The 25,587-nt window shown below is 31.8% G+C and overlaps 2 protein-coding genes across 3 annotated transcripts; one reads left to right on the top strand and one right to left on the bottom strand.

Annotated features, from left to right (window-relative positions):
• Positions 1–12,074: 12,074 nt before the first annotated feature.
• On the top strand, positions 12,075–14,742 carry LOC113858446. The gene is made up of 2 exons (XM_027491107.1): positions 12,075–12,248; positions 12,338–14,742. Exons 1-2 carry the CDS (start codon positions 12,195–12,197, stop codon positions 13,013–13,015), a joined length of 732 nt encoding a protein of 243 aa, XP_027346908.1. The 5' UTR covers positions 12,075–12,194; the 3' UTR covers positions 13,016–14,742.
• A 366-nt stretch (positions 14,743–15,108) lies between these two features.
• Positions 15,109–22,444, bottom strand: LOC113857904 (DNA ligase 1). Of its 2 annotated transcripts, none has more exons than XM_027490186.1 (17): positions 21,554–22,444; positions 21,359–21,475; positions 20,789–20,890; positions 20,592–20,708; positions 20,065–20,295; positions 19,884–19,978; positions 19,592–19,679; positions 19,013–19,144; positions 17,646–17,758; positions 17,278–17,379; positions 17,136–17,197; positions 16,896–16,967; positions 16,735–16,808; positions 16,592–16,648; positions 15,951–16,028; positions 15,739–15,816; positions 15,109–15,626 (listed from the first exon to the last, which is right to left on the bottom strand). In XM_027490186.1, the coding sequence occupies exons 1-17, from the start codon at positions 22,286–22,288 to the stop codon at positions 15,558–15,560; spliced, it is 2,322 nt and encodes a 773-aa protein (XP_027345987.1). In that variant the 5' UTR covers positions 22,289–22,444; the 3' UTR covers positions 15,109–15,557. The 2 variants fall into 2 exon arrangements, with proteins under 2 accessions (XP_027345987.1, XP_027345986.1); XM_027490185.1 differs by having other exon boundaries at positions 15,224–15,626; positions 16,911–16,967; positions 21,554–22,413.
• Positions 22,445–25,587: the final 3,143 nt, after the last annotated feature.

Raw genomic sequence — 25,587 nt, 5'->3', positions numbered from 1 at the left:
TTTAAAATTAAATTATTTATAAATAATCCCTACTTCAACATGAATATATTATTTTGCTCTTCATCCACTTATTATTTTTGAAAATAGTCATTTATAATTTATATTTATATATCATTACATTTTCCCCCTGCAAGAAAGCAATTGAAATTATTATACTTAATCCTATAAAAGTCCTTAAATATTCACTAATTTAGCTATACATCACATCGATCATATCTTTCAAAGATGGTCTTTTTGAAGTCATAATCCTAGTAGAGTTTGCTTACAAGGAGAGGGTACCAATGTGATAATTTGCTAATTTATTCTAGATTAATTCTTGATTAATAATTTTAATTATTTAATATTAACTTTAGTTAACTGGGGCCGCATCTTTTGCGTTAAACCACTGCTTGGGATTCCAAAGATCAGCAAAACATGATATGATTGGCGATGGAATTGACGACCCACCTAAAACTTTAAATAAAAAAAGCATTGGTTCTAAATGATCCATTTTTCCTATTAATTTGTTTATTTCCTAATCTTAATTACTTTGAGTTAATGGAGCCCACGCGGTTTAAACAAAGTTGGCATCCATGATTCTCTAAGCTTCCTCTCCCGACAGGTATTAGCCGTTAAGACCCCACTTACGGTGGACTAAGCACTCTCCTTTGTTATGTTCCTGTGTGGGTTAATCTAATAATCTCCTACTTAATTAATCAAAGCTATATTCCATCTTTCATGATAACTCAAGCTTATGTAAATTAGCTATTGTTTGTTCATTACAAACGCTAATTAATCAGTTTGATTTGATTTTCTTGTACAGTAATTCAATCTGTAAAATGCAATTTGTTGATCCCATCACCCGTCTGCTGAAATTGGTCATATTCCAACGGTGCATTAAATAATTATAAGATTTGATAATTAATATGTTTGCGCACTTTAAAGTAACTTATGGTCTTTCGTAGTTGATCTAATTGAAGATTTTGATGTGGACACCAACTTTTTTTTTATCAGCTGGATAACGACTTCTTATTTCTTTTTAATGTTCATTTTTAGTGTTGTTTTAAAACAAAATTAATGTTGATTGCTCAAAAATATTATTAACACTCTATTCACTGTTTTAATATACAACCTTAACATTTTACTTTTGTGTGATGATAATGAAAAATATGAAAATAATAAGTATATGTTGAGCAAAGTCTTGTTTAGCGGGTAAAAGTGAAGTTACGGTCACTTTAATTTGTATATTATCATATAAATTTGGATATGACACATGATCAATATTGTAGGTATCTATCTATATGCATAATGTATATCCCCCTCACTCACTCCCCCCCTTCCCCTCATTTTGTTTTGGTGTATATGTTTTAGTGTGTGCAAAAGACTAAAAGTGAAGGAGTCAAAAAGGGTAGAATATGACTTTATCCATCTACCCTTTTGATACAAGCTTAGAGATATGACTCTCTTTAACTGCCCTCTAAAAGAAATTCGTTAATTCTTTTCAAGAGCCATTGTGAAATCTTGCAAGAGACAACACAATTAACTTTGAGATCACTCTGATTTTTAGTAAGCAGAATGATTCTTTGGCAACTAAACCGCTTAGTTAAGTATTATCTTTCACTTTATTTTGTTATCAGCTCAAGTTTATAAAGCATTTAGGCATGTATCCTTAAATCAAAGCACGGACAGAATTTTCAATCTTGTAATAGAATAAAAACCCCTCAAATTTGGAATTTCCGTTATAAAACGAAACCAAATTAAGGGCAGTTGTTTATTGCGTTGAGTTCAAATGTTTTAAGCAAAAAATGTTTAAAATTTCCCAATTCAAGTAGTAAAATTATATTTAAGAATTTATCTCTTATTAAAAATATACTTAAAATTAAGGATAAAGTACAATTATTGCTGGCAGTTGTTGAGTTTAATTATATTATACTATTTAGTTTCTATTGCGAGTACTTGTTGGCCATGAACCCACATAATTCTAGTTATTAACCTAGTCAAGTCAGCCATAGTTAAAGGACTTTTCTGCTATTCCTATTGGATGAAGATAATTTCAATGTTATTTCTCTATGAATTAGAACGTTTAAATGGAGTATTAAAAAGGACTTGTACAAACCATTAAGCAAATTATAAGATACTTCATTTTCGTGAAAATTCTCCTATTTAAAGGTATACCTACAAGTTTTCTATATTATATTGTATATGTGCGACATCGATCGAACCATGCATGCATGTGGAAATATATCTCACCCTCCCCCATACATTGATGGACACTTTAGGATTAAAAGAATTGATAAATTTGACTTTAAATGTATGTATTATGTAATCTATAAGTAATACCATTAGTTTTAAAAACGACACATAATTCAACTTTTTAAAAACTTTTTTTATTCTTTGAACAAAACAGAATAACCAACATGAAGATGGAGTAAATGTCACTCCTAAGATGTGCCAAAACGAATCAAGATAAATCACTTGGCTAACATATGTTGAGTCTTTACGATGAATATTCTTATTCATGCCAAAACACAAAATCAACATTACCGTTTTTGACCAACAAAGTAGTGCTAATAATATATCAAATTGCAAACGGGGGACCCTAATTCATATTTTCCTTTTTGTGTTCATGTGTTTGGATTCATTTTAGAATATCTTGCAGGCTTGTAAAGGTCCCGAACTTATTATCTCATTAATATATACCACAAGAACTATGCACTACTCCACATTTCCAATCGGATCAGAAGCCATTGCTACAACTTAGTAGCTACTAGCGTAAATAGGATAATGTGGGGCAAAAAATGAGTTTATCCCACACACACCATGTTAGATATTATTTAAAAGTATAGCTAGGAGAGAAAAAATTATTATTTTAACATCATAAGATTTTACATGATTATTACTATATAAGTTTTATCAAGAATTTAAATATGATGATTCTCAAGTATAAATAACAATATAAAACTACTAAAAAATTTTTAGGACTATAACGATTTTATTTTTCAAGATTTTAATGAAATACACATTAAAAATATTAAATAAATAACTATAAAAGTTAATGATATGCTCCAAGTTTACAAGAATAGGATAAGACAATTAGATTTTATTGAAGAACATATTTTGTTTGGCAGTTACTCAGTTTGAAGGATTCATCTCAAGATGGTTTATTTTGATAGATGTCTCGTACTCTTTAAAGTTCGCCCAAGAAGACAAAGTTCAAGGTCAATCTTTAAACATAGTAGATTTTTAGAGCTCCATACCAAACACAAAAAAGTTAATGTGATAAAAAATAGTCTTTTCCCACAAAGCATCCTATCCTACAAAAGAATAAAAACTTCTAACTTGAATTATTCACTCTAGTTTTTGCCGACATAGAGGATAAAAATTATGATTAATTGCTTGAAGAATTGATATACAGATCAAGTGTATTAAATATAGACCGATCAGTTTTATTTTCCTCCAATACCCATTGTTTAAATGTCTCTAACATCTTTCAATGGTTTAAAAATAAATAGAGAAGAATAAAGACTTAGATAATGTTTGTTTGCATTTTTAAAAACTAAAAATACAAAAGAAAAAACTCTTTTTAAAAATCAAACAAACATGCTCTTGATTACCACTAACTTTTTCCAAAATCATTGTTACTCCCTATCTCTGCTGTTATTCTCTCATTCTTTCTGCACATTTATTGTAAATCATGAGCAAAAGAGTTAGAACTACTACATATCATTATTCATCATTTATTTATTTTAAGTGATAGTAGTAGTTTTTTAAAAAGATAATGAAGCTTAATGATGCTTGTATAAGAGAATACTTTAATTTAGAGTTTGAAGAGTTTTATGGGAAAAAAAAAACTTAGATTCTTAGGATTATATTATTCTTATTTGTTGCAAAATCGTTTTAGTAAAAATCTTGACAAGTTTGTAAAAGATAAAACAAAACCTTATAATGGGAGGTTTATAAACTTTATTTTTAAAAAAAAAATATATTTCTATCTCTTTCTCTATCTTTACTTGTTTTACTAACTAAGAAGGAATTAATTTTGAAGTTTTCCAAACCATAAAAATTTATCAATAATACACATGATAATTTCATCTTCACTTCTTAAAGACTGACTTCTTCATATTAAAGCTGAGATTTTATCCGTCAAATTTTAAATATTATAAACACACTTCAACTCTCTTTTCATATTTTGTGTTATTTTTATCTTTTTAAAATCCCAACAATGTGTATGCGTGTTGAGGTGTAACTGCATGAAGTGTTAGTTTTCCATTTTTGCTATTGATAGATTAAATTAATAATCGTAATAAGTATCATAATAAGTCTATCATTGATCTTTTTGTTACGAAATCTATTATTTAACTTCAATTCTCAAATTTTTGTGGCTTCATAACATGCCTAAAATAATAAACACACGACTTTGACAACAATTACTGCAGTAGGGAATATTATTTCTCTCTCTTTTTTATTCTCTTTATTTTAGCGCAAAGTGTGTTAACTAATGTTAAATTCTTATATTATATTTAATTTAGTAATCACAATTAATCTAATATAAAAAAATACGATTAAAATAATAATAAAATTCAGTATCATTATATTATATTTTACTTCATTCCATTTTGTTTCATAACTCTAAATTAATACCGCACGTTATTTAATCAAGGGTATATAAATTAAATGATCCGTAGTAGGGGACAGCACAAAGGCCAAAAGTTCCTCAAATTCTTGAACCCCACAAGTGGACAACAAATCAATGCCATCCATTGGTACCATTTTATATGTAATATTCAATAAGAGAGGGCGAAGGTTGGTCATGCCCTAAACAAACCTGGTAGGTTCACTATTCACAAACAGATCAAAATCACAATCTTCAAACCATAACTATGGTTTCAAGGTCCTTCCTTTCTAGCATCTTCCCAACCTGGCAAGCTTAACGTGCAATTGAGCTATCACCACTAACCAGCCCTTATTATGCTTAAATTTGCCGCTTCCTAGGCAGGAATCGACACACTTTAGCATGCATATATGTAATTTGACAAAGGTGAACCCAAATTACAAAGATTCTAAATCAAACCCAGATGGGACATAAAGGTGCGGCGCCCTATTCAACTACTTTTGGGTTTGGGCTTTGTATTATCAATTTGGATTTATCATTCTCGTTCTTGAAAGTAGAAAACAATGATAAGCTTTTGCCATAAATTAAATATGTAACTAGTAAGTGTCCTATATCATAACCCATCATGGAATTAACTAATTTACCCTCTTAAGTTTAACGGCCATTAGCCGTGACAAATGACTAAAATATGGCATATCTTCAAGGTTAAAATGGACCACGTGCCCTACCTATAGGGGATATGTTCCTAGTGTTGTAGGCTACCACCATAGTCCATCCATAGCTAACCCCATCAAAATAAAATTTGATACTCCTTCAAACTACAGTGTTAGGGTCTTGATTTCGTCAAATGGAAGCCTCCTTTCTATCTAGTAGGACTTCGTGTTCAAAGGGGTCCCTCACCTTTCTTTGGACAAATATTGGTGGGAAAGTTTGGTTACCAGCTCCTTTTTGGGACCAATAAAGCTTATCTCCTGACCCTTTATATGATATTATCATGATGATTGAGTAAATTAACAAATATCGAAATGGGTAAAAAAAAATTGCTAATTATACAATACGTATATTCTCACATCCTTCTTATCTGTCCATGTAGTAGCAAGAAAATTTAAAGTCAAATGTCTACATTTATATAAAAATTGTACGTGTCTAACATTTTTAACCAAAAATACCTAGTCCTTAGGGGTTCTATTCCGAGGTAGCCTGCTACTATAGAGGCATATTTCTCAAGTCAAAGTTTAGTTCCGTGAGATGTTTTAATAACAATAATTTTCATTTATTTGGTTTGTCAAAAATGACATGCCGAGGAAAACAAATTTTTTTTAATTAATCTTAAAATCGATAAGGCTTCTTATATTATGTACTGAATTGCAGGACAGAAAAAAGTTACATAATCGATAATGGTAATTAAAACTTAACAGTACCAGAAAATCACTTCTCCTTGGACACGCTTTCAAGATATAATTTAATATTAATGTAATTATCATACCGTCTGTAAGGCAAAACCATTTGATTATAGGATTGATATAGAAAAGGACACGCGAGGAAGGTTCGATTGACAAGAACATCCGAAGGCGGAAAAAAAATATTCACCGAAGAAGTGTTAAGATAGTTTACTTATGAAATGTAATAAAATTATCAACTGAATTCAATTTATTAAGTTTTGAATTGCAAATGTGTAGATTTAATTTTCATAATACGTTCTTTAAGAAATAATATTAAAATAAAATATAACATAAAAACAATCAAAAAATTATTATACAATAATTTTAAGAGTCAGTATAAAAATATTACTAATTACTAAAATACAAAAAAATAGATGTTAGGATAATTTTGATTACTATAATCTCTTTTCTAAGAAAAATCAGATTGTTAATAAAAAAATATATAAGATCGAATATAAAAAATAAACTTGTTGGAAAAGTTCAATTTTATTTAGACTATAAGTATCATTTAATTATATCAGACTATAAAAAACACTCACTAAAATTTTTTGTAAGGAGCACCAATTGCAAAACTTAGTTTGTACAATTGTATTATCTTTTTTAATGTTAGTGATGACAAATATAATAAAAGTGTGAGGAACGTAACTTTAATTTATATGTTTATTATAACTCTAAAATTAATATAATTGTATTCTATATTTACTTTGAAATGTAAATCTTACATAAATATTTAAAAATTATTATTATTCTATTGTTATTATCATATACACAATTTTTAATAAAATTATTTAATTCTTAACTATTTAAATAAAAAAAATTCAATTTTTTAACTTTCAAAAATGACTCTTATAAAACAAAACAAGTAATAGAAAACATATAATAAGGTTTAAAACATACATGTTGATAATTGTTGGGCAATCATAGTACATATTAATGTTCCTTACATTTATAAAATCATTAGGGAATATATTAGTATACTATTTTTAATTTTTAAATATATATATTAAAAAACAATTATTGAGGAAAATTTTTCAGTCACATTACCACATACAAAAAATATTACTGGATATACCGACCAAATTAAAATTATGTATAATTAGAAAAAATAATTTTAAAATGATTTTATTCAAACATTCAAGAACCAAATTAATTTATAGTTGACAAAATAGTTAGATTTTTTAACTTTAAATTCACCGCAAATTAAATTAATTTAAAAACAATACTTTTTATCTTTTGTTGAAATTATTATTCCTTGTATTTTAAAACTAAACTCAAATACTTTTATTATTAAAAATAAATTAAAATGAATATAAATTATATATATAATAAAATAATTAAATTCTATTTTAGTCTGAAAAATAAAATAAAAAACATAAAAAATATTTATATTCAATATCAATTACTATAATTATCAATTTCAGATTTACGGTGTAGGTGTGACAACAAATCTAAATATAACACAAGACATATTTTAATTAAGAGTATTTTAAGAAATCAAAGATAAGAGTTGTTGAGAATGAGTCACAATAAACAATAAACTGACAACTGACACCTTTCACTTAATGATGTCCTTTTTCTACATTTTGATTAGTTTATGTCTTATGAGAGTTTTCAATGGTAAAAGAAAAGTCTTAAAAATATCAAGTTCTGAAAAAAGTTTGCAGGTGTTTAAGAAACAATTAGATAAATGAGCTTTTAATAGAATTATTCTATTTTTAATTTATTTTATTATTCTAATTTTTTTATAAGTGTTTATTAATAGAATTATGAAACTCATGACATTGTATTTCATAATCAAATTAAGAACGTACCTTACTCAATTCAAATAAAATCATGTTAACAAGGAATCGTGTGAAAATTTGATAAAAAAAGAATCATATTTGAATTGGTAAAGTGGGTTTCTGCTTCTAGTTTTTGATACCCGACATGCTCGTGTAGAAAAATCAAAGTCATTCCCATGATGAAAGAGATATAATGGGCAAATATGAAGAGAAGACCGGCGAGTTGGTTTTTCAACGGGAAACCATTTGTTTATAAATTCAAGCTAGCAAACAAGAATTCTCTCGAAATTCTAATTCTTAAAAGTTAAAAGAATATCAAATTGACCTTTAAGATTGTACTAGCTATAAAGTTTAATTAATTACTGGAAAACATCAATTTACTCTAAATATTAGTCATCTTCCACACGCAATGCTGCTGGGAATGTTCACACAAAACCCCTTCAATTTGTCAATTTGGATCAAGCATCTTCCACACGCTCAAACTGCTGAAATCGTCAACCAAAGCACAAGTTAGAGAGATATGCATCCTATTGGCACATGATATCTACATTACTATATATCAAATCTTTTCTAAGTTTTATCTTATTGTTCTCACGTAAAAGATGTTAGATTTTCAAGCTTACCTTCTTGTTGGAGATAAAGTGAGAAAACTTCTCTCATGAGTAGTTGGAACTTGGGAATTAATTAATTGTAGCTCTTATGGTACTGTGAAGATATAAAAAATATTATCTCTTGGTATATTGGGGAGTGGAGACCAAGTGAAAATTTTCTATTGCATTGATGTTAAAATAAACTCTTTAGATAGTAGAGATGTTTAACCGTATTATGAAGTGTCCCTAGGCACTGCTAATTCCGAGATGTTGAAGAGCCAGATGGATAATTGAGATTAGTTGATTTCACAATGGAGAAAGTACAATCTACAAAACCGATAATGGGTTTATTTTGTTTATCTCACGGCATTATACGAATACGATTTCCCAAATATAAACTTTAAATTAAAATATGCTCCACACACTTGGCATGTAACATTTTCAAGAAAGTAGAATTCAAAGAACAAACACCGTGACAAAAGAAACAACGACAAAGATTAGCATTTCAATTTATGATTATATGATTCGTATAAGCTTTAATATTTTATGATTATTTTATGTGAAAGTTTTGATTCCGGTTTTGCTAAGATTAACTATATGAAGATGAAGGCCAGATATATGGGAATGCAGAGTAATATTGATAAGGAAAAGTTAAGATAAAATAGCAAAAGATTATGCTGGAAAGAAGAGGAATAGACTGTCATCGTACAATTTAGAAAAATATTTTGTAGACATTGTTTACATTCAGAGAGAAAAAGAAATAAAAAAGATAAAAATGATAGATATAATATGTGATATGATATGATAAGAGAAGAGATAAAAAAAAATATATTAAATATGTTTTGATACTCTTTAAATGCTTATATATTATAGCTATACAATTTATGCTTTCAGATTAAGTGCTCAATGTGCCCTTAGATTGGGATCAAAAGATACTAAAAAGGGTTTTAAAAACGTTCAAAATATCCAGTTTCCTTTATCAAGACGTTAATTTCATACAAAGTACATAAATTCAATACACTTTGTCACACTACCGATCTTCTGTTTTCTTAATCAACATGTTTCTATAAGATAAGATCCACCTCGATATACCTATCTAGTCACGTTACCTATTGGGTCTTTGAAAGATTACAGTCAATGAAATGAATCAAATTATGCAATACGATTGTTTTTATTTAAAGGAAATAGGACAAGTTTTCATATCATGAAAATATCTCAAAAATTCTCTTGTAGTTTAAATAAAGAAGCAAAATCAAAGTGAGGCACTCTTGTCGATGAACAAATTGAAATTATGCAACAAAAACAAAATAAATGTTTGGATTTACCTCACGACGCAGCCCATGTGTGATGAAAATGAAAAGGGTAAGTTCACTTAGCCAAAAATGGTTATACATGTACATGTAAAAAACGAGACAGAAGGAAAGTTTACCTTCATTGGGGAATAAGGATCGTAGCCTATAGTTGCCCATGAATTCAAAGTACTGTTGCAAAATCTCAGTCAAAAGCCAGCAAAATTTGAAATGATGAAGTGTGCATTTATATTCACGTTCAAAAGTTAATAAACATGAATTTAATACAAAAATTATAATTAAAGCGTTAAAATATACGTAAATCTATTTTCAATAACGTTAAATCAAGCGAGCAATAACGCGATCATGACATTCTTAATTTCAAGAAAGAAATGATAAATTTGAAATAAAGATATTAAAAAGAAATTCATGTGAATCTAATTAATCTCGTATGGATTAAGAGGTTTTATATTTTAATTTTACCATACTAAACAATTAATGTTTTGGCATTCAGGGATGCTAATTTAAGATTATAACACAATTAATACAACATGATTAATTAACATCTAAAAGATCTTGATAGCTCCTCCCAATATGGAGTCATCTGTCACCTTGGATTGAATATATTATTTTGGGAGACTTGCAATCCATAATTTTCAAGTTAAATGCAAAAAAATATGTTTCAAAAAGAAAGAAAAGAAGGAAGGAAGATCATTTGAGTATAATTGGCCTTTTCAAGGGACATGTCACGTCCAGCTCTTCATTTTTTGTTATTATTGTTATTTAATAGTTGAAAGGTTATCACTGTTTTATACGGTCACTTTCTTAGATCTTCTTCTTGATCAAATAGTATGCAAGATGCTGGAAAAGCCAATTGCCAGACCTGAAGAGGACTTGTCTAAGAGATCAGAGATCGTTAAAACAAAAAGAAAAGTTATAAATGGTTTCTTGTCCCCTCTTTTTATTGCTCATTTTGGCTTTCAGTCCATCACACAACTTATTAAAAACATACCATGGAATAGTTGACTCATACATATAGTTAAATTCAATTTAAAATTTTATACTATCAATTTTAGATGGAGGGTTTGATAAATAATTAACTTTATATAAGTTCTAAATCATTAAATTTTAAGTATTTTTATCCTTGTACATCTTTCTCCTCCATAACATCTTTCGATTTTCATATATATTTAGTTTACATGTCGTAAGAATTTTAACTTTATTTTTTATTAATACAATTCACATAAAAAACAATTTGATAATAAAGATGATATTGAGAAAATATCAAAAGATATTTATCAGCTTTTTCAAAAAAGTAATCCCACTAGAAAATAAGAAAAATCCTCTTACTATTCATCCATCCTTAATTAGAAGGAAGGATTTCACAGTTGATTGTCACATCTTTCTTTTGCCAGCATGATTGTTTGCAATAAAAAATGGATGATGATTTCAAGCAAATATAATCTGTACTATTGAGTATACAAATTTCGTTCTAACTTAAAGATTAAGTTCAAATTTATTTTAATGCAAACATGTAGTTAAAGACCAGAAATTATATGTCTGTAGTAATATATTTTTATTTTTCAAACATTTTTATTTATAAATAAATGAATTTATAAAATTTTATTAAATAATTTAATTTAATTTTATTTTTTATTAATAGAATTCACATAAAAAATTAATTGATAATAAAGATAATTAAACAGTATCTAAATATATTTATTCTTTTTTTTTTCTTATAAAAGTAAATCCCACTACAAAAATGTTAAGAAAAATCCTCCTACCAAAATAATAATAATAAAAAATTATAATCAATCAAAGTAGTCAATCTTAAAATTCAAACCCGTAATATTACAAATAAATTTTACGGCTAAATTTAAGTATTTATAAATATAAAATTTTTATAAAAAAAATACAATAAAATTATTATATTAAAATTATAAAATTATAATAAATATTTTTTTAATAATAAAATTTTACTATTATTAACTTTTTATCTTGAATTAAAATTAATAAAATTTTAAATTTATTTTAATATTATAATATATTTTTTATTATTTATTTATCCTATAAATATTAAATATCATATTTAAAAAAAATTAGATATAATTTTTAAGTATTTTTAATATAAAATTTTACTATGTAAATTATTAAAAATAATAAAAGAATACACCTAAGTTTCGTGGATGGCATAGAAACTTAGGAAGTAACATGGAATAGTGAGATATAAGAGGGAAGCGAGGAGATATTATTAGATAGATAGAGGGCATAGGGATAATAGGGGCCGTAGGATTTGGCCACAGTTTGGCTTTTGCCTTTTTTGTGCTTTTGATTTTCTCCAAACCCCGTTTAGAAGGCAAAGCAAAAACCACAAAGACCAACAGTTACTTGGACTCCCTGCTTCTTATAAAACTCCTTCCATCATTCCCCAAATCTAAAACCATTAACTCTTTTCTTCTTTCACACTCTGTACTCTCCCTCTTCTTCCATTCCCTTTAAGCATGGACAATCAACGCAACCCCCTTCTAAGTTGGGCTTACTACTGCCACGGAAAGGTACTTACTTTTTATCTTCTTTTTTAATTTTTCATTGAAGTGCTTAGTTGCATGTTTTAGGCATAAAAATGTTGTAACTTTGATGATAGACTCAATCAATGGACGAGCTGAAGCAGTCCCTTATGTACACTACTCTTGAGCTTGAACAAACAAGAGCCACTGTTCAAGAGGAACTCAGAAAGAGGGATGATCAGCTACTTAGCCTTAAAGAACTGCTCAACAAAGTCATAAGAGAAAGAGATGAAGCACAAGAGAAATGCCAAAGGCTTGTTTTGGAGAAGTTTGTTTTGCAGCAGCATGCTGCTCCTGCTTCAGGGATTTCAAGCATTGAAGATGAACCAAGGAGAGGAATTGAGTCCTCCAACAATGGCCTCTCATCATCAGATTGTGAAGGAAGCATTGTTTCCTCTCCAGTGATGGAGCATTTGCCACAACACCCCTTGTCAGAGTCAATGATTGAGTTGATATCACCAGATAAACCGTTGCCAGAAAAGGGAAAGCTTTTGCAAGCGGTTATGAAAGCTGGTCCTCTTCTTCAGACCCTGCTCCTTGCGGGACCACTTCCTCAATGGAGACACCCACCACCACCTCTTGAGTCCTTTGAGATTCCCCCTGTCACCATTCCTTCACCGCCACAGCTCCTCCACCAAGATTCTTTTGTTAACAATACTCCCTCCAACTGTGCAAGACTTAGTAGAAAAAGGGTTCTCTGTGAGGGCTCTGATTCTCCCTCACAGACCAAGTACCAAAGGATTCTACTCCACTGACTACTAAGTCTGATTTATCCATTCAGTTTTTAATTTATATCTTTACAACAAAGTTAATATGATTTAAAGCTTAGGAATAGCAACCTGGTGTTGAACTGATCTAGCATATGTACAGTGGACAGAAGAGGTTATCCTGATTTAACTTGGTGGGAGCAGAAGAACAAGAAGGAAAAAAATACTTGATTTTGGCTTTATGGTAATGTTTGGATGAAGACTTTATTTATCCTTGGCATTTTCCCCTATTCACATTCTCCTTTTGTTTTGTGTGAAGTGAAAGGGTCACTAAAATTGTAATGTAACTTAGATACTGTAGTTCAGTAAGTAATGTGTGTGTGAGAGAGAGAGAGAGGGATTGGTGTCTGCGATCACATCAACAATTAAGAGGATGGGTGATTGGGTCTGTAGTCGTTGGGATTGGGAAATGGTGTGGCCAACCACCAAGGGGGACGGCCATGAGCTCTGCGTGTCGGGTTAGGTGGACCCACAAATCAGAATCAGGATCTATTGCTGGTGTGATGTATCATTATATTAAGCTTTTCTTGGACAAGTTATCATTGTTCACTTCTTATATTACTTCTTATCTTTTGTAATTCTAATTCACTAAAGCCTCTTTTATGTGTCTCCTCATTCTCTAATCTGTTAATGATTTCCATTTAGAGCGCGCCAAATACTTCTTTTTAAGAGCAGATAATTTTGACTATTATATATCTGTGTTACCTATCATGATGTTCGATGAAAGCATGGAAATGAAAGGTAAAATTAGACTCTGCTAACAAATCAAGAATACCAAATTGTGGTATAAAAAGTTGAATCATATTATTGTGTACACCAGAAAATGATTAAAAAAAGTTGTCTTCGATCTTTAAACAACTGTTATCGCAGATAGTTGCTTATCCCTCTAATTCATAGTCTGCCACTTCTCTTCCAGAGCGATTGTGATATTAGAAAATCCTTTAGTTACAAATTTTCATTATTTTTGTGCCAATTTTTAATTTTTCAAGATCTAAAAGAAGGGTGTCAGCATCAGAGTTCATACTAAGTGTAGCCATGTTCTATAACAGTGGTAATGTTGATCAAGGTGACAGTGTCGAGGGCAGGTAAAGGGAAGTCACATGGATAGTCTTGTTGAAAGCAGACAGGTAAATGCAGAGACCGCATTAACTTTGTTAAAAATAGTGCGTACTGCACATAATTTCCAAGCCTTAGCCTTATCCAGCATATGATACTACTGTTCCTATTGAAGAACCTCAGATTTTAGGGCATTTTGACCTCTGATCTTTCCTGTATTCCTCTCTTGCGTGGTTAGCGCAAGGTATAGCTAATTGCTTTCTTTGTTGCAAAAAATTAAAAACAAAGACGTTACTTTCATCCAGCTAGCTCTGCTAATAAACATTACATCAATGCATCCTTGCCAGTGACGGCAACAAGAAAGTCCTAGAAAACACGCTAAGCCTCTTGTGAAGGGTGAACACTGGCTGCGCAAATGACGCGACTCATGCCTTACAAGACAAGAGACGTCGAAGCTTTAGTCAATAGTAGGCTGAAATAAGCCAAATAAAATAAAACTCGGGGGACACAAGTTAATATCACAACGAAAGTTTTAACGAAATAAAGCCCAGGCCCATTATATACATCGGGCCAACAAGAATGCCGCCTATATTCAAATAGCCGAAAATTCAAAGAGAGTTCATTTCGAGTATGCAAGAACGAAAATTCAAAACACGCCCCGGAAAAAAAGAAAGAAAAGTAACTAAGTAAGAACGAAAAATAGTTTGATCCAATGGTAAAACTTAAGTAGAGGATCAAAGTGAAAACGGTTTACAAGGGCTTATTCCACAGAACGCGGAGGCTTGAAGATGATCACTTGCTTGACTAGATACTCATACCCCATTCAAAACATTAGGCAGATCTCACCTAAGTGTCTCCTTCACGGCAATCATTGAACCCAGTCCTTTTCCCTAACAAGTTTATCTGGCTTCCAGAAGAATCGCCCATCATTCCAATATGAAAATAATATTCAATCTTATCTTGAGTCAGGTCCATTGAAGCGTTAGAATTAGATATTTGAAACAGTAGCATGTACAGTCAGAAAGAAAGTCTAATACAACATTTTACTATTGAAAACCGAAAGATAAAGCTCTACAAGACACGTGCACCGGTAAATCATTTGACAAGAGGACTCAAAATTTGAGATGCCATTAGCATGTGCAAAATATTAAACAGCGTTCTTCGTCAACGCTGGCAGCCTTACAATTGCAGTATCATGTTAAAAGAACAATCAATTCTACACAAGCACTAAATAACGAGGTACCCCCCACCCCCTGAAAAATGATCCAGCTAACATGCTTTCAGCGCAAATTTCTTTTGTTTGGACCCTCCATAAGCTCATTTCACGTTTTACCCTGAATTTCCAATCATGTTGAATAAGCAGTTATGCCATCTGACCTATGTATGGCAAAGAATTTGCATCTGCACGTCTACTCTCATGGAATCATCAGTAAAAGTACTGAGATATATAGTTCAGCGTGAGACAATTTTTCCCTCAATCATCTTCATTGTCATCTTGGTTGTTTGTGTGATTGTGTTTTTGAGCATTGTACATTTCAGCAACCTGAAAACAAGCAAGTAAAGCAAGACCATATAATTCAATTTTCAATTCCTCATTACTCTTTCTCAGTCGTCCACCATATACTGTTTGTCAGAGAATGAAGATTGAACTTTACCAGCTCAGATGATGAGGCCTCTTCAGGAGCTTTGTCCAGCCGAACTCGAAGTAGACGTGGAAACCGAAGAGATATGCCCTATATAGAAAATTTAAGAGTGCCACCAATAAAAGTTAGATGCAGCTGCTATTAGCAATTAAACAATGTTAACAAGCAGAATTTTCAGAGTGGAAAAAGAAAACTTCTGACATTTCAGCCATCGTTTCTATTACCTTGTCCGTATCTACTATGCCCACTGCAGCACGGTGAACAGGGCTAATGGTCAGGTCTGCAGCTTTCACCTCCCACACCTGGATGAAATATAGTAACATATAACTAAATGTTAAAATCTATGCTAGAGAGCATAATTCAATTATATTGGATAAAAATATATAATTAAAAAAAGGCATTGGCAAAAAATCATGTCAACTCCAGATCTTTCACCTCTTACTTAAAAATTGAATTGCATTACATGATGGGAGAAATTTGATTAAGCAATTCATGTCAAAAGCTTGCTACACTGTCCCAGGAATTATACAAAAGAAAATGATCACATTTAGCTGGCTGCACATATTATGATCCACATTGTAATTAGTAATACATCTTCAAGGACATTCACTAAACCAGAAAGCAATGTAACCAATCTGACCACTTGATCATATTGCGAGACCATTCAGCCTTGATCGAGTGGCATCAGACCATGATAGTATTTCCAACAGTATGAAAATGCTTCCATGCCTTTCATTTAAGCAATAGGAACTTCAAAACTCGGGAACAGTAAGAGGCAGGTAAAGACAACACACTAATCATAGTACACTAAAGGACATAAGTGGAAAAGAAAATAATGAAATTGCCAAGTAAAGATATTTCTTACCTCACTGGCTTCAAACCAGACATCAGGATTGATTGTTTCTGCATATCGATAGTATGCCTGAAATCAAAGAGCATGTTTAAATTAGTTCATAATATACTGAGCAGAACTGAAAAGAGGTTTAGAGTGAAACAAGAGGCCGGGACCTTTGGCTTGGGAATCACTTTAGATTGAAGACTAGTAGAACGTTCTTCGAGCATTTCTTCAGAGAATCCCGTTCCTACTCACCATAACATGAAGATTGCAAGAAAGAATTAAGCTTAATAAACAAATGAACTCAGTGGTGACTTAACATGAAAACACTTACCTATCTTACAAATACTTTGAAATTCTTCATTATTGCTGTCATAGCAAGCAAGGAGGAAGGCACCATAGACCCCTACAAGACATGCCACTTTCATTTCAAAACTCTTTGAGCCAAGGGCTAATAATAGAAGTATATAAATAAATAAAATCCCAGGGGCTTAGCCTTATTCCCACATGACGATAAGAAAGATAAGTAATAAACATAGGCATTGCCACATTAAAGAATACACTTCATAATCACCTGTACGTTTCCCACGACCATGGAAAGCAGCAATAGGTACCAAATCTAGTGAGTCCCCTATACTGCAAATTAGAGCCAATGAATAAATAGAAATACATTATGATAAGAAAAGAATTAAGAATAATGAACATTACATCCTTACTTTTCCATATAATCTTTCTTCAGTTTTAGCCAGTTGAGTGACCTCTTGGAAGGTTCATATGTAGCATCTTCATTTAATGTCTTAATAATTAATCCCTCACAACTACATATCAAGAGACAAGTAAAATATCAATGGCAAACATTCTTGATCAAATTATTGCAAGAAAAAACACAGTTTGAAGAACTGAGTGGTAGACAAACAATTAAGTAGTCTAATGATGTCTTTCAATGCCTATCAAATGTTTTTACTAAGAAGGCAATCACATTAAAATAAAAAGTATAATGAACTATGCTGAAATAATGTATATAATCTTAACTCAAAACAATGAAATCCACATAAATTTAAATTAAGTAGAAGAATCAGTGGACCTTGCATCAACAGCTTTGTCAAGAAATTTTTGTACTTCCTCGACATCATTTGATGTTATTGATGTTGCAAACTGAAGAAATCCAGATTCTTCCGCAAAAGAGGCATAGAGATGCTGCAGTGAGGAAAGTAGGCACCCATCAACATATGGTTCTTATTTATATAAAGTCGATACTTATGGGAAATGACAATTCAGAAACTCAACATACAATCATTTTTGAAAATTAACATTTGATAAACAGTATAAAAGACGTTCAATATGGCCTCCCTACCAAACTGAAATTTTAAAAACCTGATCTCCTGAGTTCCCCAATTTCCAATTGAAATATTGGATTGACCACTAACCAGAAGGCCATAGGCTACAGCTACTATCAGACATTGCTCAACCTTTTCAGCTTAACTGCACCAACCCAAGCAACACAATTCAATTAAACTCCAACCACAAAGGTCTTGCCCACACAATTTGCTGGCCCAAAGCCAACAAGCTTGCAATAAAATTTACTCCTCCTGCCTCACACAATCAACCTTCCAGAAATATAACTCCTAAACTTGGTTTGACAGCACCTACTCAATCAATTGCTTACTATTGAGTTAAAAGCCATAATTGTTATCTATGTTGCAGGGATACTTGAAAAATCATCATGTGTGTCGTATCCATATCCAATACTGATACGCATACAGCATACTTCCATTTGTATCAACTGTGTACCACACTTGCTTCTGGATTTCAACCTTTGTGAAAGAGCATTTGGAAACGATTCAAAAATGTTATCACCCAAATATGACCTAATTGGTATTTTTTAACTTATTTAGATATTTTAATTTTTAAGTAAGCATTTTAATCTTATTTTTTTAAAAACTTAAAAAAATATTTTTTTTGACTTAGGAATAACTATTTATAATAATTATATTATTTAATTATTAATGTGATATTTTTAATATTTTTTAGAATATTTTCTTATTCTTTTAGATTTCTATTTTCGTAAAGTTTTTATTTGACTAAAATTTGTTCTAGATTATCAATATGATATTCATAAATAAAATAATATTTTACTGTTGTTGTACTTATATCTATGCAACATAGATTGTTCGTCAATGCACAATTTCTACCAAAGTGTCCTAGCCAAGCACCACAGTGAAATCTTACAACAATCCACCTAGACCTCCCCAAGGCAGGATGCTAACCCCAAACCAACAATCAGCACACCTCTCATAGTTCTGTGGATGTACATCTTAAAAAAAAAAATTCTTAAAAAATGAATCAGATTTTCGGTTTTCGACACTTGGCTCTCCCTATCAAGGACTTAGCTACTTAATAAGGAAAACAATATAATGAAACTATTGGCAGAGAAAAGATAAAAAGTTGTACCTCTCTACGGACTTTCAGGTTTTCCTGAAGAAGTGCTTGGCCATTAAGATACAACAAATCAAAAGCAAATACGCAAACATCAACCTTTATATCACTCATAGATACATTTTTCCGAGCCCGAGTGCTAAGCACCTGTCAAGATATTAGATCATGAAGGCTAAACACAAACATAAGCATACTCTTGAAAGAGTCAAAGGAGATTTTAAATTCTAAGTCCTGGATAATACGACTTCGGATAGCATAAATGCAGATACAAGTAAATAGTAACAAGGCAAAGGTAATTTCTATTTTGAAGGGATATAGATAAGCGATAACTACCTCTGATTCACATCCCAACTCTTCTGTAGGAGAGGAGCTCCTATGTATCAGTTAAAAAAATTGTCTTTCAAGTCATATGTCTAATCTCAACTCCCCCACAATATGAGAAATTGAAAAGTTGTATCACCAAGATAAGTAAAAAAACAGAAGCATAATATATGAAAGGACTTATTTTGATCAATTGCTTGTATAAAAGGTTTCTACACTACCATTAAATGATGTATTGACACCCACAAAAAAAAAAAACAGCACACAGATTACCTGGAAAGGAAGGATCTTCTGTTTTGCCCGATCATACGCAACAAGTTCACAATCAAGAACAAATGATGATACAGTTGTTTTCTTTAACCTGTTCATTGACAGCGAATATCAGAAAATATGCAGTTGAAAGTTTTACCGGGAAGCGACTAATGTATTTATCTCAAATAATCACCAGTCATTAAGTGTGTTTGCTTTGTTAAATGCAGCTTTATGGTGTTAATTCATTTACGTGTCCATAAACAACCCAAAAAAGTCAACCAGACCCCAAATACAATATTAATATGTTTTTCACCTTGAAATTGCAGCAACAACATCAGGAAACTTCCCTGTGTTTCGTTCTGCATTTCTGCTGTAAATCTCAACTGAGCCATTCTCCATGTAATGTATCTGTCTCAATACAGCTAATCTTAGTGCACATGATAAGTATTATAAGCACTATAATTCTGATGGAAAACTTGACCAAAAAGAATCACCTGGGCACGCTCTCCATCATATTTGTATTCACAGGTAAACTCCACATCCTGGAATTTATTTAGAACTTCAGATACCCCTTTTGTTGCTTTTGACAGCATAGGTCCAACTGGAACACCAGGAGTAAAATTACATGTCTTTGGAAGCATCCATAGACCATCCGTAAGCAGTGCAGATACTATTTTGTCATAGTCAGGAAGAACAGAATACACTTGTTTGACAATTTTTGAAGCCTGATGCAAAATTAAACCAGAAATTGAAAAATCTAATAGGAAAGGAAATTCAATGGACTATTACAGCCTAAAATTTCCTAAAATGCAGAATAAACAGGAAAAAGATAGGTATCTTCACCAAAAATCACTAATATCCATTTCAGCAGCAACCCCCCATCCCCAACTAGTGCCAATGCACTTCAAATGTTTAAAACCCAAAGCACATGTTGCTATTTGCCCTAGCCTTACAAAACTAAGACATTTAAACCAATTCACTCTCTACACCATATTTCCCACTCTCAATCAGATTGGCTTACCTCTTCTAAGGGAGACTGAATTCCAGGAGGTGGTTTAGAGTGTTCTTCAGTGTATACTGCAGCTTGGCCTAATGCAGCTAAGAGAGTTTGCTCAGCATACCCAATTCGCAACTTTGTCTAGAAAACAAAAGCAAGAAGTCACTAAGATGAAGAAGTAAGCCCACCAGAACAATTTAATAAAAAAGTACAGTTTCAACCTGTAGCAAACGGATTAGATACTGAGGTTCACAGTCAGTTGCAGCCACAAGAAGTGCCTTGATATGATTCTTTTTCTTCTCTTGACTATCTTTTCCAGATTCCTGTACACATTTTGAAATTAAGACAAAGTAAACAACTAAACATTCAGCTCTCAACAAAAAGTTGTCTCAAAAATCAAAGTAAAAGCAAAATTTAGCAACATTCAACACTGAACAAAAAAATGGTAAATCCAAACAAAATCCTCTTTCCTTCTCTTACAGGACACAGACCATGCATACTAAAATCCAACATACCCACCAAATAGCGAACTAGGAATTTAAAGATCACAACAAACATATAACACAACTTTTCGTAAGCCATAGCTTTCAGTAAAAGATATATGGATAGAAAATTAATATCCTGTGATACAACAATTTTAAGTTCTACCCTATGCATCGGTAGATTAAACTTCTCCGGACAATACTAAACACTAATATTTAAAACAACAAACAAACCACAAGCTTGAGGCAGAATGGACAGGATTGAGTAATGCAAAAAAGTGAATAACCCTAATAATGACTATAACATACCTTGGCAATAAGGCGGAAAGTGTTGAAAACCTTCCTAATAGTCAATGCATCAGGCTTACGCATCATAGACTGAGAGGAACGGCTCGCTTTGGCCACTAACCCTAAATCACCCTTTTCCTGCCAACAACAAAAATCTTCTTCAGTCAAATTCACATCAACAATAAGAACACAAGAAGATATAAAGTAATCAATCACCTTATACTGATTCTTAATCTGCGACTCAGTCCTTCCACACGCCTCGGCGAGCGCCTTGATAATAGAGGCATCGCCAATTCCCAATTCCAGCCCTTCATGCGCCGGAGCAATGCGATTGGCGGATAGGTAAACGACGGGAACGAGGTCCTCCGGCGTGGCATGTATGACGGTCCTCAACAGATTGCAAACAATGTCAGTGATAACAATCCTTCCTGTTTCCTCAGCAATCATGTCAAAGGCCAAGCAGAGGAAGAGAAACGGCACAGGTTTCTCCTTCTCCCAGCAAGCCACCGAAGCTGGATCGAACTCCGAAGGCTTCTTCTTCAGCTGCGGAACTCGTTTCTTCAGCTCCGCGACAATCTCCTGAGAAGATGACACGTGGCGAATCTTGTGTTCCGGCTCGGCGGTTTCATGCTGTTTGTTAGGTTGTTGAACGGTTTCAATGGGGGAAGAAGAAAGGGGGGTTTTGAGGCTGTTAGGGTTTTGAGTAGAAGTGGAGTGTGGAGATTTTCTTTTCTTAGGGGATGAGGAAGGTGGTTGTGGTTGTTGTGGGGATTTTTTCTTGGCGGCGGCGCGTGCGCCGGACATGAGAGCGTCGAAAGCAGAGGGTGGTTTGGACATGGCGCGGTGAGGGGTGAAACAGAGAGAAAGAGAGAAGAGAGAGGAAACCCTAATAACTGTGATGGGGCGAAAGAAGGGAAGAGAGAAGCATGGTCGTAGATGCAGTGGGAGCATTAACTAACTGAAAAGTCGAAGAGAGAAATGCAGTGCTGGGAAAGTAATAAAAAATGGCGGGAAGATTATTTCGGAATTGGAACTCTGCCAAAGCTTCGTCGGCGGAAGATGATCGTTACCGTTGAAAAATGAAACTCGTAAATTCTTCTCACTTCCATTATCCACTAACCTCAGCGCTTCCATAACAAAAACATGGGGGCCCAAGGCCCAACATACCAACTGGATAACAGGTTATTAACACGGAGGCCCAACCTATTAACAAGTTAATGGACCAAAAAAAACATTTTTGATTTAAAAAATAATAATTACGCAACACTTGGGTGCATAATTGCACCCATCAGGTGGTTGAAATAGATGTGAGACTACTTCAACTCAAAGGCAGCCAGCTGGGCAATCTTGGATAAGTGGTATAAATGTGCGTAACTCTTTCTTTTAGACGCATCAATTTTGTTCGAAATATAAAAGACTCATAAATATCATAACACTTCTGCTGCTTGCTCATGAACTCCCAATATAATGGATACTCTAAAGCACTTTATGAGTTTCATGATCGCTTGACAAATAAGTCAATCTTTTTTAATAATTTCTTATTTTTTTAACATGTGTTTAAAGATGTATGTTAAAAAATTTATTAAAAAAACAATTTTTTTTATTAAAAATTAGCATGTAATGTTATTTATACATTAAGTATGTCATATTTTATTATTTTTAATAAAAATTATTATGTATAAGTTTTTATTATATGTCTCTAAACAAATAAATAAATAAATTTTCTACATTCCTATAAAATTATTTGTCGATATCTCATCAAATTGTTATAACAATTACTTTTGTCTTTGCAAAAAGGAAGTATCTTCACTCTGAGTGCTTCTTAATGGGAATTCAAGCAATCCTAATAGAACTCTATAAAATTAAATTGGCATTAGGCTAGGCTACTAAAGACAAAAGAAAGTTTCAAAAATACCTGAATCCATCAAATTTTACAATATAAACGTGGCATATAACTTTTGTTGAATGGTCTTTGAAAACCTTTAATATCATGATCTTCTTCAAATACCAAAACCACACTTTCTATTTTAAACTTATTAATTTATTATTTTTTTTTTAATAAACCTAAATTCAATTTCCACTTACCAAGCTCATGATACTCTCTATTAGCAGTATAAAATAACTTATGAAAAATAGATCATTTGTATTAATTCTATACATATATAAATAACATATGTAAATATTATAAATAATATACAATTTACCTTGTATTATTAGAAATATAAACTTTTTAACACTCCGGTTTCTGTCTCTCTCCCACACTTGTCCCCCCCTTTTTTTCCATTGCCTTGATCATGACAGTTGCTAGTTATGATGGACACATTCCCTTCAAGTGTTTTTGCCCATTGTGTATAATTGAAACAAGTATATATACATGTAGTGGGATATAATGACTAGAGCCTATATATAGGATGCTGAGTGCTGAAATAAAAACAATTTTTTTTTCCTTTAACCTTATAAATGATGTGGTTATGGCCAATGGCATATGCCTCGTAAGAAAAGTAGGCTACTAGAAGAGAATAATTGCTTGAATTGATTTGTGGGCCTCAGTTAAGCTTCGATTCTTTTATTATAAGATTTGTGTCCTCTTTATTTTAACCTGACTTCATTTCAATTCATGATGACATTAGACAAGTTTGTAGTTAGTCATTAATAAAAACACACCATTCATGTTCTTATGAAGGTAGATTAACCTGAATGAATGTGAATGCAAGAGGTGTTTAGCTGAGTACAGATTAACAACTGTGGTAATGTCATACATGATAACAACATAGTTCACCCATGTAAAATTATTATGACTGACCCTTTTTTTGCACATCATTTTCAGACACGCAACACTTAATTAGCTGGTTAATTATCAATGCTATTTCCACTAAAGTATACATATTTTTCAATGGTTGTTATATAATTACACGATGTAATATGCATTAGGCAGGTGATAAGTGAATAAGTGATTCATAATTGTTGTTAAATTCCAAAAAGGATCACAAGAATGCACAATTTTTTTCTCTAATCCGTTGGTTTATAATTAATCTTACTTTTAGACAAATAAATTAATAAGTGAACGTACTCGTACACTAGTACAATTAAGATACGTTCATGCTTGTTTAGAGTTTTCCCTAATCTTCTTTTCATGATGGAGAATGTCTATCAAACAGATACTATGAACTGATTGCAATGCCAAACATTTTTTGATCTTATCTTCTGGGCAATAAGCATGTTTGACGCATGCTCACTCATTCTCATTTCCCTTTTGAACCTTTTTCAATTGATTACTCATAGCATATACATTAGAGTGAACCTACCTCGGGAAGATGACAGCTAGGTGAAGCAGCTAAATCACTAGTGGAAAATAAGTCACACCCATTATATTCATTTTGACCAAATCCATTTTGCTTCTTGTTGTTTGGCTTCAACACCATTTAACAACTTGTTTAAGGGTCCTCAACCAAATAAATGTACGATTTAGATATTGAGATTTGAGGAGTTAACGTTGGTTTTCAGAGCCTAACTTTTAGAGATGTTTTTAATATCTTTCATTGCGCACCATTGAAAATTTAAGAAACGTGGATCAAAGTAGGTGAAGGAAGTGAAACCAATTGCCTCGCGGAGAAATTGCGTGCAAAGTGAAATAAAAAGGTGAACAAGTTGTTCTTATAATTTAAAATCTGTGTGAAGGTAAGACTAACTTTGCTATTTTAATCTTTGAAAATTTAAGTGTAATAATATTTTCTCTCCAAACTTTATCATTTCTTTTACTAGTCATACACTTTATAAAATATCATTTGCTTTAGTATTCTTATTTATAAAGTGGAATTAAAAAATTAGAGTAAAATATAAGTGAAATGAACATGTTTTACATTATAAATGAATTCCTACTTGCAAGTATGAGTTGGCCTTGTTGAAAGGTCGGCCAGTGTCAAAAGCGAGAAAGAAACCGTGTTATGGTCTTCAGATCATTGCTTATAAATTGTAATGATCTAGAAATCTATATACACATGTCTGCATCATATATAGTTCCTTATCATTCTTGCTTCGTGCTTTCAAAACATTCACTTCCAAAATCATTAATTTCAAGAATAAACTACTTCCATAACATTTGGCCATGCTTCGTTGAAGGTAATTGATTTTTCTCTCTTCAAAATGACAAAAGATGCTTTTGCAGTGAAAAACTTAGATATTGTAATAGGCTTTTTTTTTTTTTGTTTTTTTAAGTCATACTAACTGAAGTTATACAGTGTTGATATGGC

The sequence above is a fragment of the Abrus precatorius genome, unplaced genomic scaffold (assembly GCF_003935025.1).
Source record: "Abrus precatorius isolate BTA unplaced genomic scaffold, Abrus_2018 Scaffold2, whole genome shotgun sequence".
Taxonomy (NCBI): domain Eukaryota; kingdom Viridiplantae; phylum Streptophyta; class Magnoliopsida; order Fabales; family Fabaceae; genus Abrus; species Abrus precatorius.
The sequence above is the reverse complement of the archived record's forward strand: the minus strand, read 5'-3'. Positions and strand labels throughout refer to the sequence as shown.